At 40.5% G+C, this 13,799-nt stretch overlaps 1 protein-coding gene across 1 annotated transcript in view; it reads left to right on the plus strand.

Annotated features, from left to right (window-relative positions):
- The window catches only part of SNCA (synuclein alpha), a 74,904-nt gene extending 61,622 nt beyond the window's left edge, over nucleotides 1-13,282 (plus strand). The window contains exons 5-6 of the mRNA XM_086746595.1: nucleotides 11,548-11,637; nucleotides 12,650-13,282. Of these exons, the coding sequence (XP_086602721.1) occupies nucleotides 11,548-11,637; nucleotides 12,650-12,682 (123 nt within the window). The 3' untranslated portion in view covers nucleotides 12,683-13,282. The remainder of the gene's footprint in view (nucleotides 1-11,547; nucleotides 11,638-12,649) is intronic.
- The last annotated feature ends 517 nt before the right edge of the window (nucleotides 13,283-13,799 follow it).

The following is a 13,799-nucleotide window of genomic DNA, read 5'->3' on the forward strand; positions in this document are numbered from 1 at the left end:
CACTGGCACAAGATGAGTTACAGAACCGCAACGTGTGCTGTCCTTGGGGCCGTGTGTAACGGAATGGGAACTCATCCTGTTCTTGATGCTAGAGGGTGACTGGTCCTGCAGTTCTGTATAGGGGACTTTTTCTAAGACTAGGAGAAGTAACTATGGTTTAGAGATTGGTCTTTCAGATGATACAATATTAAATGAACTTTTTGCATGAGTGGAGAATTCTTTTAGAGGGAACTTATTTTCCTCCTTTAATTTTGGCTCTTAGGAAAAAGAATATATACTCATGGAGTCTATAAAATTACTTCTTCTGGAGTTCATCTGCACTAAAAAATTATATAATGTTTGAATGTGGTTGTGATATTCAAACAGTTTTAAATAAATGATGGTAAAATAACTTTGCAGCTTTGACTGGGACTGTGCTGTTTAAAATAATTGTTACTGACTTATTGGAGCCAAATCCGAACAAGGTTGCTCATTTATATGCCGACTGCAAAGCTGATGTGTACCAGTGTTTTAGTTAATGTGATCAGTCACGATCATGTATCATTATGTTCTAGTTTTATTTAATGAAGACAAAGCTCAGGTATCATCCTTGGAGGTTGTTCTTGGTGATGGGTTTATATACAATGGAGAATGTTCCATTGCGGCAGGAGGACAGACAGGTTTAGTGAATCCCATGGAGCTCCTGATAGATGTAGGGCCAGGCTGTTCTTAAAGACTTCTAATTAAGGCGATTCCTTTAGGATTATATGAACCTAGTTCACTTATGCTTTCCTGACAGGTTCCTTCATCTTTCCTCCCTGTTCTAGGATGTGGTCATTCCTGCTGTTCTCCTTTAGGATCTCCCAACATCCCTGCAAAGCACATTGTGTAGGCTGAATTCTGTAGTCAGGAGAAGGCCGCCTTGGGCTGGATTAGACCAAGCAGATTACCTCACAGGCCTTGTTAATACATGAGACAATGGCTTGCCTTTTTTTTTTTCTTTCTCTTTTTGCAGTAACACGAGATTGTTGTCTTATGTTGTTCTTTGACTTTGTAATTTTTTCCTGAGCACTATTTGCTCTTTGATTTGGTGATTACCTAAGTGCAGCACATTAACACCTTTTGCTATTGAGCTGCATCTTGTTTATTTCAGTCACTTAGTCAGTTTTGTCAAGGTATCTTTGAATTATGAAGCAAGAATAACAAAAATAAACTCAGACTGTTTATTGCTGGAAATACAACACAGCAGAGAAGAAACAGTCTAGGAGGTTCCTGGTGCGTGTGGAAGGTAACTGCCTGACACAGCTGATGAGTGAGCCTACCAGAGGAGGTACCTCGCTTGACCTGCTGCTTACAAACAGAGGGCTGGTGGGAGATGTGGTGGTCGGAGGCTGTCTTGGGCTTAACAACCATGAAATATTAGTGTTCTCGATTCTTGGTGAAGTAAGGAGGGAGGTCAGCAAAACCACTACCATGGACTTTCAGAGGACAGACTTTGGCCTATTCTGGACACTGGTGAGCAGAGTCCTTTGGGAGACAGTCCTGAAGGGTAAAGGGTTCCAGGAAGACCAAACATTCTTCAAGAAATGTTAAAGGTGCAGGAGCAGGCCATCCCCATCTGCCGAAAGATGAACCAGGGGGAAAGATGACCGGCGTGGCAGAACAGGGAGCTTTAGTTTTTGCTGGGACTCAGGAAAAAAAGGAGAGTTTACCACTTTTGGAAGAAGGAGCAGGCAACCCAAGGAGAGTACAAGGATCTTGTTAGGTCATGCAGAGAGAAAATTAGGAAGGCAAAAGCCCAGCTAGAACTCAATCTGGCCACTGTTGTAAGAGATAACAAAAAACATTTTTGCAAATACTTTAACAACAAAAAGAGAGACAAGGAGAATCTCCGCCCTTTATTGGATATGAGGGGGAACATTGCCACCAAGGATGAGGAAAAGGCTGAGGTACTTAATGCCTTCTTTGCCTCAATCTTTAATAGTCAGACCAGTTAACCCAGGGTATTCAGCCCACTGCGCTGGAAGGTGAGGACGGAGTAAACCCCCCCCCACAATCCAGGAGGAAGCAGTTAATGACCTGCTATGCCACCAGGACACTCACAAGTCTATGGGGCCAGATGAGATCAACCTGAGAGTACTAAGGGAGCTGGTGGAGGAGCTTGCCAAGCCACTCTCCATCATTTATTAGCAGTCCTGGTTAACATGGGAGGTCCCAGATGACTGGAGGGTTGCCAGTGTGATGCCCATCTACAAGAAGGGCTGGAAGGAGGACCCGGGGAACTACAGGCCTATCAGCCTGACCTTGGTACTGGGGAAGATTATGGAATGGTTCATCTTTAGTGCGCTCACCAGGCATGTATAGGAGCACCAGGGGATCAGGCCCAGCCAGCATGGATTCATGAAGGGCAGGTCCTGCTTGATCAACCCGATCTCCTTCTATGACCAGGTGACCTGCCTAGTGGATGACGGGAAGGCTGTGGATGTTACCTACCTGGACCTTAGCAAAGCCTTTGACACTGTCTCTCACAGCATTCTCCTAGATAAGCTGGCAGCTCTTCACTGGGTAAAAAACTGTCTGGATGGTCAAGCCCAGAGAGTGGGGGTGAACAGAGTTAAATCCAGTTGGCAGCCAGTCACAGACAGTGTTCCCCAGGGCTCAGTTTTGAGGCCAGTCATCTATAATATCTTTATCAATGATCTGGATGAGGGGATTGTGTTCTCCCTCAGTAAGTTTGCAGATTATACCAAATTGGGCAGAAGTGTCAATCTGCTCGAGGGTAGGAAGGCTCTGCAGAGGGATCTGGACAGGCTGGATTGATGGGCCAAGCTCAACTGTATGAGGTTCAACAAGGTCAAGTGCCAGGTCCTTCACTTCGTTCACAACAACCCCATGCAACACTGCAGGGTTGGGGAAGAGTGGCTGGAAAGCTGCCTGGCGGGAAGGGACCTGGAGGTGTTTGGTTGACAGCTGGCTGAATGTGAGCTGGCAGTGTGCCCAGGTGGCCAAGGCAGCCAACAGCATCCATTCTGATACACACTTGTGTCAGAAATAGTGTGGCCAGAAGGAGTAGGGAAGTGATCATGCCCCTGTACTCAGTACTGGTGAGGCCGCACCTCAAATACTGTGTTCAGTTTTGGGCCCCTCACTCAAGAAAGACATTGAAGCCCTGGAACGTGTCCAGAGAAGGACAACAAAGCTGGTGAAGGGTCTGGAGAACAAGTGTTATAAGGAGCAGCTGAGAGAACTGGGATTGTTTAGTCTGGAGAAGAGGAGGCTGAGGGGAGATCTCATTGCTCTCTACAACTACCTGAAAGGACATTGTAGTGAAGTGGATGTTGGTCTCTTCTCACAAGTAACTAGTGATGAGACAAGAGGAAGTGGCCTGAAGTTACATCAGGGGAGGTTTACATTGGATATTAGGAAAAATTTCTTTACTGAAAGAGTGGTCAAGCATTGGAACAGGCTGCCAAAGGAAGTGGTGAAGTCACCATCCCTGAAGGTGTTCAAAAAATGTGTAGACGTGGCACTTTGGGAAATGGTTTGGTAGGCATGGTGGTGTTGGGTTGACAGTTGGACTTGATGATCTTGGAGGTCTTTTCCAACCTTACTGATTCTATGATTCTGTGATTGTTCTTCCGTAATGCATAAGTTCAAGTGTACAGTTAAGAGCAGTCGTTGGTTGCTCTTCCAAATCCTTATTGAAAATAGTGTACCCAAAATTTATGTGAAACTGCACTCTGAAACTTCAATTTTGTGAATGTAAATCGTGATGTTGGTAGTGGATATTGTTTGAGCAGATAAATTACCCTAAAATATTTTTATTGACCTATGCTTCTCCACCTTCTTCAGGAGAATGTCAAGTGAGGCATGGCTGTGACCACATCCCCCTGATGTGATGTTTAGTTAGCGTGTATCGTTCTTACTGTTTTGCAATTGGAAATTACTTCAGTCTTTCTAAATTATTAGCTCTAACTTTTTCTTTCCTAACGTTTGGAGTTTTCAATGTCACCATAGATTTGGGAAGCTGAAAAGGTTGAAGCTGAAAGGGCTGTGTGTTCTGGATGTATTTTCATGTGTTACATGGCACATTGACTCAGCCTCTAGGCAACCTGTTATTTTAAGTCACCTGTAATTAATGCAAGTGTCCATCACTTCAGATCTTATATGATCTGCTGGTCTGACCTGGGTGGCGGGGAGGTTCTCAGTGTAGTCAAGTAACAGCAAATAACAACAGGCCAGCACCTCTAATTAGGTACTTTACCAGGCTGGTTAATGCAAAACATGAATCTGAGTTTGAGGAAAGTTGATTGCTCACAGACGTGTTCCTGTTTTACCCTGACCTGAATTTCATTGTTACAAGTAATACTAAATGGGGAATTTTAAAGGAATGAAACAAAAATATATACAATCTATGTTGTACTGAATTTTTTTTTCTAGGAAATTACAACAGTTAATAAATTGTTGTAAACAGCAAGTATTTACAGCTATTTATAGACACCAAGATGGACCTGTAACCACAGACACTTAGACAGTCTTCGTGTTCATTCCTCTCTCCATAGGCCTCAGTCTTTATCCTTTTAACTTTTGTTATTGCCAACTGAAGGGCATAAAAACATTCATCAAAATGTAGCCTGTAGCACTTGCAGGCAATATGTTAGCCTTTCTTTGGAATTGTGCTATTACACTAATGTTTATTTGTTTAATTAAATGTCTGTTCTTCACTTCCACTCTCCATTTAAGGAGGAGGGCTATAGCCCCATTTCATTATTGGTTCTCTAAAGGAGTTGTGCACTGGAACAGCTGGTTTCCTTCACACAAAATGCTTTCTTGTAATTTCCTTGACTTAGGTGTTTAGCTTAGGGATAATTAAAAGAGTTCACTTCTTTCTAGCTAGTGCACAGATATGTCTCCTTTCTATCTCTCTAGGGTAAAACCACTAGACTGCTGCTAATGCTTTGTCTTTCACAGCTAAGGCTTGGAGGCACTGACTATCACAAGGAGTGAGCAGGAGCTTTAGAGCATCCTAAGCTGACCTGGCAACTCAGTTATAACCAATCAGCTCCACATATTTAATACCTTAGAGCGAGGAAAGTAAATAAATTGAGGCCATTTTAGCATACCTTGGTTTTGCATGTTGCAGAGAATTTGCTTGTTTGTTCAAGGGTTTTTCTCCTATCAGGTAAGTTTTGGGCTTTATGGTCAAAATACTTGTAAAAAAATAAGTTACCAAATAGAAAAGATTATTATTTGTTCACATAGGTCCAATATCCAGCCCCTGACTATCCTGATATTTGGTGAAGAAGAAAGAATACAAATTGTTTTCATTTGAAAGGGGAATTTTAAGCCCATTGTCATAGCTAATTGCTATTCAGCTTGTAGCGCGAGGTGAATTTGGACAGTATGCATAACAGCTGCACTGAGGGTATACAAAAGGAGTCCCTAGATTTTTCTTTAAGCTCCACCATATGACTGACAGTTCCTGAAGAAAGTTCTTACAGGGTGCATAATACCAGAATGAAATGGGTTTAGTCAGGCTAGAGGGATATTCAGTCACCAGTTGTAAGGGCTTAAGGCAGCCCTGCTCATGCCATGCGATAACAGGCATGAGACCAACGGCTTTAGGGATAAACGATTTCTCTCTAAATAATGGTGTGATAATAAAGACAGATTAGCAGTACAATTATCGAGACTGTAACAACAGCAAATTCAATAATTCACTAGGACTGAGCTAGACTTAATGTCCGGGCTCAGAAAGATGTACATGTCCATGGCTATCAGGCAGGCGGGAGGCAGGAATGGCTTCTTCTCCAGGTGAGGTGCTTGGACCAGTTGATGAGCTCAGGGAATGTCAAATTCCCTGATGAGACTGTCCTTTCTATTGTTGAGTTGGGAAAGCACTGTTTGGGCTTGTTCACCAAGCATCATATCCCACCTCTCTGCCAGTTCTGTCCTTGGTGTGCACAGGGCTCAGAAGTACAGTGTGAGGCAATACTACCTTTACTCTAATCTATCAGTACATGGCAATTTTTCAGTGTAATAACGCTATTGGATGTGATTTTTTACATTCTTATTTTTATTTCAAGCCCACCCAGGTACCAGATGGTGTGTACATACAACAAACTGGACTATGTTAAAAATGCTTTGCGTGGAACATTTTGCTGAGTCTCAAAGGACTTTCCTAAAGGGACTTTAAAGGTCTTTAAAAAAGAGATGTACCAAAACTATCTTGTAAACCAGCCTTTTCCCTATCTTAGTTCACTGCTTTTTCCATAGTGTCTCTTATCTTGGTTCACAGCTAGTTAGTAATTATAAAACACACAATAACAGACTGGCAAGTGATGTGGTGTGACCAGTGCTCATTGAGTTTATAATAATCTATTTGTTGAATTAATGATGACTTCTCATGTTACATTAATTTGTTAGGTGTTTGAGGAAAGCCTCACCTTACTTTTACGTATATAATTCATTGTGGACAGCAGAGCTTTCTACTAGAGAAAAAATCCTCTCACAATATTTGCATGGAAAATTTCATGGAGGTCTTAAGAGCAGAGGGAAAATCAGCAAGTGTGAAACAACATGAATGTGAAAGTTTAGCGGGGGGGGTGGGGCATATCAATGTGTATAAATACCTGATGAGAGGTGGTAAAGGAGATTGAAGTTATCCAGTGAGACTAGGGAGTCTCCATCTGTGGGGATGGTCAAAACCCAACCAGGCATGGCCCTGAGCAACCTGCTGTAGGAGACCCTGCTCTGAGCTCAGAGGTTGGACTAGATGATCTCCGGAGGTGCCTTCTGACTTCTGTGATTAGTGGAAGTGACTTCCAGGGTGATCTCCTCTTGCCGGTATAAACATTTGAAGAGCTGACACTTTGGTAGCCTGGTTTATTTATCTCAGAATATAGAATCACTCCAGAAGGAATTAGTCTCCAGTAATCATGAGAATATGCATAACTGTAAGACTCCTTCAGCATTCATGATGGAAAGAAAAAATGTGTTACTAGCCAGAGAGATAGTAAATTATAATGCTTAGATCATCTGCTAAATTACAATTACAATGCTTGCTTTTGAAGTTGCTTTTGCCCATGACTTGAGATAAAATAATTTACTTCTGATGGCAATAACGTGGCATTCAAAGACACGTCACCAAGAGGACTGAACGCACACTCCTGAAGGTGATTATTTCGCCACGTGGTGCTGACGTGGCTGTGGTACCAGCACAGAGCAGACCACTTGGCCTGTTTTCCATGTGTAGGGGATCTTAAACAGTCTCTCCCCTTCCACCAAGAGTGTTATGAGGCAGGAAAGAGGGTAAAGGGAAAGAATGGGGTACAGTTTTCACCAAAACCACTGAAATAAGAGAAACGCATTTGGTGATGTTTTCCTAGTAAAAGGAATAGGCCTGAATTTTTGGCAAATGCTCTATAATTTAAGCAGGGACAGGTCTTCAGGAAGGCTTTTTAATTAGTTTGGTTACTATTTTATTGCAAAATCATGCACACAGCTTAGCAAGATTCATTCCCATACTAAAGGAGGAGGAATCAGCTTTTTGGAGCCATGGCAGCAAACAAGTTTTACTTCACATCTTATTTTTGCTGCTTTTGTATACCAGTTATTTTGTACCTATTCCTTGAGTCAGAACTATCCCCTAGGGTCATGCAAATGTACCACTTTACGAGGGGACACTGTCTCCCCTTCATTTAGAAAATGATGTAAGTTACTCAACAAAATGGGAGTGAGGATGTGCACTGTAGCTGTTCATTCCTAGGGAAGGTGTGGATGGGCTTGCGAGGTAGACTGACAGCACGTGGGTCTTGGGCTGTGCAAGTCTGATAGTCATGAAGCGCTGTCAAGGCAGGCAGGAGTGCTGGTAGCACAAACTGACACTGCTGTTGGTACCTGGGAACAGTGGTGTGGTGTGCTCTGCTCTGGCTAACTGCAAAAGCTTGCTTTCTGTAATATTGGGTCTGAGGACACAAGGCTCTGTGGAGATGCAGAAATACAAGTCTTACCCAGAGTACTTGTGCTTTGAACAAAGATACAGGTGGGCATTTGCTTTTTCTTAAGAGAATCCTCGGGACAAGCAGACGTCCTCACCTCGCCATTCTTTTAACACCTTGCTTATTGTGCGAGTTGTAATTTTCCCTTTTTAAAGTGTTTTCCCTGCAAAAGAGCTCATGCTCTCCAGTTAAAAACCAACTTAATCTCTGAGAAGCTTTTGTTTAGCTTTTCAGATCTTCTAAGAAACTTTCCCTCTGAAAATGCTCTTCTATATGGTTTAAGAATAGATGTGGCGGCTTCAAGAGAAAAATTTGTCTTTCATACTAAGACAAGAATTTGTCTGTTGGGTGTTTTTCCTCTTCCCTAACTGAATTAGGATATGGAATTATTGATAATGAGAACATAAAATTGCATTTCTTTGTTTCAAAGGAGGTAAATAATGATATAAGGTGTACCTTGGATGGCTCTGTGTTACTGGAAGTGGTTGTTTGCTTTTGTCATATCCTAACTTTGGAGAGACAGTACATCAGAAGCAGAGTGCCACCATTAAAAATGATGCAGTCACCTATGCTCTACATTTAAGTGTAATACATGTGACCTTGAGTAATGTTATTCTCATCCGAACTGCAGTGACATCAACATGAAAGGTGGTGTTTGTGTACTGTTTGCAGCTGGAGAAAGGTGATAAGCCTCTCCCAGGCAAAGAGTTCCCTTGATGGTTTGAAATGACTTATGATGTGCTTCATTTGAAAAAATACCGGTGCTGTGATTGATACTGTATTTTATTAGTGCCCTTGATTGTTTTATTTGAAGCTGTTGAGGGATCTCCATCCTGAACTTGCTGAGGAACTTGAGAAGATGATAAATTCAGACTCTTTTAGGATTTTGTCTGAAATCCTGATGGACAGTCCAGACTTGGGGCAGAGGTTCCTAACAAACAGTGCATGAGCTTTGAAGCTCTTCCGTGAAATTCTGCTAGCAAATCTTTTTCTTCATTGTTACTAATGGTCCTGGCAGTTTCACTTGCCATCTGTTTTGCTGCTACAGATGACATTAAGCTGCATGCTTTCTTCCTCGTGCAACCTCAAGACTGAGTTTGGGCACAGTTTTACTTGATGTACTACCGGTTGTTAGCTGAAGCTGTTCCTTAATGATAGGGGCAAGCAGAAATTAAATTTTATTTTGGATTAAACAGGAGAGTAGTAGACTGGAGCTGTAGGTTCTCAGAGCTGATATGTTAGATCAAGTACACAGTAATAGCTTGAAAATTTGCATTGTGCACACTATTTAGCTATTTCAGTCAAAGCTGATAGGGGTTGTTGCTATTTCCTATAAAAGGAAATAGGCATAAATATTCCTAAAAAATGTTTAGAAGCTAAAATAATTAAATATTGCACATCAAATAATCTTAGGAGCTCGAGTGTTTTGATAAACCAGGGCAGAACTGTAATTGGGCCCATTTTTTCTGATTAACAATTTCATGCTTGAAAAGTTACCTGTCATGTTGAACATCCAAAATTATTAATTCTGCTGGAAGACACAGGCCTAAATAAAGATGTGAGCAACCTTATTCATCAGTGTCTTTTGACTTTTGGAATTTGTCCATGTTATCTATGCCATAGAGCAATGCAGAGTATTAACTGAAAGCAGGCACGTGCGTGGAGGGAACTTGGCAGAATAATAGGCATTGACTCCACATGGGCTGTACTGTTTACCTCTAAGGGAAAAAGCCTATCTGGCCCCACTGAGAAGCAATGGGACCTGATATCTTCATACTAGACCTTTTAAAGTCTGAAGTAAGAGCTAGAGAGAAGAATCCACATTATGGAAATTAATGTTGGACATCATGGATAATGCTGCACATCACTTCACTTTGAGGGTGAAAACCATGTGTACATGCACATGCATCAGTGCCAGAAAACGTGACCAAACCAAGGAAGAACAGGATTCATATCTGGCAGATAAAGTCACCATTTATACATGGGGAGATACAGCAGAATGGTGAACAGCAGAAGCATGATAAATACTGTGTGAGGGTAAAAAGGGTTTAGTGCCACCTGTTTTGTGTATTATTTTCTATTTTGTGTTAAACTTGCAGAGTTTCAAGTTTAACTTCTCTTATTCTCATTTTGTCTATATCCTAAATTTAATTTAGCATCACTATCCTATAAATTGCAGACTTTGAAGAATTACCTCATTAGTCTGGTTTGTGACTTACTTAATTTTGTATTTCTGTCTACACTACCAGCCTGCAGGGGTTTTTTTTAAGTTAATTTCTTCCTAACTGTCTGTAATTGTTTTTTAGTGCATTTCTGCCTAGATTGGCAACCAGTATAAATCACCATGGTCACAATGGTTCCACTGAGCTACTCTGCCTGTTTTCATATAAATTTTCTTACATTCCAGCAGTCTTTATTCTGGCAAAACTCATGTTATTCTCTGTGAACTTCTGTAGTAACAACTACTATGGGAATTGGCCCAATTTGAATGTTTTTTTTTTTAATTTAGAATTTGTGTTTGTTTCAGATGGTAAATAGTATCTGTAGTTCTAGGACAAGATTAAGGAATCTTACTCAGCAAATTATTCCTTACACCATTGCAATCCAATTAATTTCAAGAGACTCTTATGAAAATTGCTATATAAAATAGAAACACTTCTATAATGGTCAGTAACAGATGCCCAGAAAAAAAGTGTAAGAAGTAGAGTATCAGGTAGTGCCATGAATCATGTACTAATACTGCATACAGTAATATGCTGGTTGACATAAGAAAGTATATAGTGGTGTGACCTGTTAAAGGAAAGAAGCTTTTCCCAATACAATTAGGTTCTAAAACTGAACTGCAATAGTCTGAGTTACAGTAGTTTTCCCTTTTTTTGCCACTTTGAAATGTACTGTGAAAAGGGCTAAAACTGTAAAATAAATAGTGATTTATGAGGGGATTGATGTGTCTATAACATTAAAAAATATAATTGAATTACTAACATTAAAAAATATACTGTTGAATTAGTATTTCATTTGTGTGTCTTGATACTACCCAATTCTTTTGGCCTGCTTTTACGACTACTTCTGCATATCTGTGACTATATTCCCCCAAGCAGTTAAACAGAAAGTAATGTGATAACCTACTTAAACAATTTGTGTGGGACTATGTTTCCCAGATCAGTTCCTTAAGGAGCAAAAAACTTGTTTTGGTTTGCTTCATGACTTGATCAAAGTATTTTCTGTAGAATTAAAAAATTTTCCAGAGATATTCAGCAAGTTGATGGTGGTGCTGTTCTTTTATTCGGATTGACTTCTTGGCCTGTCCAAGACAAGAGAGAAATGGAATATCAGCACTTCAGCTATTCAGAAAGATTATAGTAGTCATTCCCATAGATACTCCTGCAGAACATGGAAAAGATCTCTCTGGAGCTGATGTCCTCTAGCTCTTCACAACCCCTGGCAACATCTCGCAACCAAAGGACAGGCCAAGAAGTCAACCAGTGATGGGGAAGAAAAGTATTTTGGTGTAAATGATGAGGCAAGCAGTTACAGTCTGTCACTTTTCTTTCCGTTTTAAATGTAGAATGAAGAAGGTTTCCTGCAGGAGGGAATGGCGAATAATACAGATGTTCCTGTGAATCCTGAGAATGAGGCTTATGAAATGCCTCCAGAGGTAAGTCCGTTGTGGTATTTGCTGTGAATGCACGTAGGAGAAAGGCACGGGAGGGGGCTGCATTCTCGAGTTACGTTAGCCTGGCACAGGCTGGTGCTGTGGGGCTGCAAGGGCACAGCAGAAATGTGGTCTCTTTGGCCAAGATCTCACAGAGGCACAGTGCTGGGAATCAGAAAATCAGTTGTTTTCTTGATAGTAAGGAAGTTTAATGGGAAAATATTGTGTGTGTTTCGAAACGCTTGTGCCTGGGTTTCTGAGTAATCCACAGTAAACTTGTGTCTTTTTCCTAGTTTGATAAGGAATATGGGAAAATGTGCATCTTCATAGATTGTTTTATTAGCTTGGCCATTTACCAAAGCATCATGCTTTGTAAAACAGAATAATTAATTATTATACATTTAAGTTAATGCAATTATAGGAGTAAATTATTTTGTTGTTTTTCATCAACCTGCCATGTAAAATGTTACTACAATGTCTGGCATGATGCACTGGTAGTTGGAGTGGCAGTTTTACAGTAGTGCAGATAATTAGGCTGAAAATGAGAGGTATAAAACATTTGGGCCACAATCCAGTAAAGGACTTAAAGGCACACTTGATTGCTAACACCTTGAATATCACTGAAATTATGGGGGCTGCTCACATACCTGTAGTTAAACACACATTTAAATGATTTACTGACTCATATGAGTATGTGCAGCACCTGGCTTGCTGTTCAGCCCAGAGGTGGTCCTCCCTCTCCAAATGAAGTGCCATGGGTGGCCTCTTGAGTTCCTGGTAACGTCAGCTGAATGGTGTGTTAACCCCTGTAAAAGCCTAATTCGCCTGTAAACACCACAGCTTGTAAGGTACAGTATCTGGAAGATGTGACAAAATAATAATAAATGGCAAGATCCTGATCACATGAAAATCTGTAATATTTTGGCATTGAATCCTCTAGGACTGGAACGAGCAGTGAAAGTAGGTTGTATTTATCTAAAATAATAGTAGTGCTGATTTCTGCTCTCCTCATTAGGAAGAGTATCAAGACTATGAACCTGAAGCATGAGAGTCCTTTCCTTCCTTTGTATCTCCTGAAATCTACTTACTACTAAAGACGTCCCATCCTGTACAAGTGCTGAGTTCCAATGTGCCCAGTCGTAAAATTTTTTTACAGTTTTTACGGTGTATTTTGAAGTCTTCCATCAGCAATGATTGGAGTATCTGTGACTGCATCCGCCTTGTTTCAGCATTTCCCTCCTGCTGAAATGAAAGCTGGTTGGCAGGGTCATTGTTGTGCTGTGGATATTGTGGCTTCAAGTTTAAAAGTTAAAAAAGAAAATATTAAATAAAAACACCTAAGTGTCTACTGCTTATTTCTAACTCTGTACATGTTTTGTTGATAGGCTGTCAGTAATTTGATATTGTTTATGATACTATTTTTATTTGTTTCCTAAGACTATTCTTTCTGTGCAGAGATGACTTATTGTGAGAGCTTTATATATATGTGTATGTATTATACATATTAAAAAAAGGAATTGAGCATGAACTATGCACCTATAAATATTAGCTGTTGAAAATTTATTGTTTTGTGATGTGTTTTATTAACTTGTGTCTGTAAATAATGGTGTTCAACTGAAGCGAATAAAATGTAACCCATTAAAATGAACTTCTAAATTAGTGATGATTTATAACACCTTCTTGCCTCTCCAAAAGCCCATGTTAAAGCATTCAGACTGTCTGTGTTGCTTCTGCAAAGGAACTGGAGGACCAAAGCCAGCAAATGGAAGCCCAGTCTATACCAAAAACCAGGAGGAAGAATGAGAGTATAAGGGCTGGTACCTCAGCTGGAGTAACTTGTTGACAAAACAGATTCATTTGTAGTGCTAATAAACTTTCTGTTGAAGGAGAACCTGAGAGTGAATGAAGCCATTGATAATGGGTTGCAGCAGATTATCAGGAAACTGAGGCCCTTTGAAGAATTACTGTTTCAAGGTTGTTAAAGCTCTGGGCTGTGCAGAAGAGTGATGGATTAGTTGCAATCAATTTGTCTTGTATAGAGTCCCATTTAGTAAAAGTACAGTCTACTGACTGTTTTTAGACACGGTAATTTTAGTTATTATGTTGCCTGGATACTTTTCCATATAGTAAAAAGATTTAAATGTGAGATGTTTTTCCTTCTCTCA

The sequence above is a fragment of the Chlamydotis macqueenii genome, chromosome 4 (assembly GCF_036417535.1).
Source record: "Chlamydotis macqueenii isolate bChlMac1 chromosome 4, bChlMac1.mat, whole genome shotgun sequence".
In the NCBI taxonomy this organism is placed as follows: Eukaryota; Metazoa; Chordata; class Aves; order Otidiformes; family Otididae; genus Chlamydotis; species Chlamydotis macqueenii.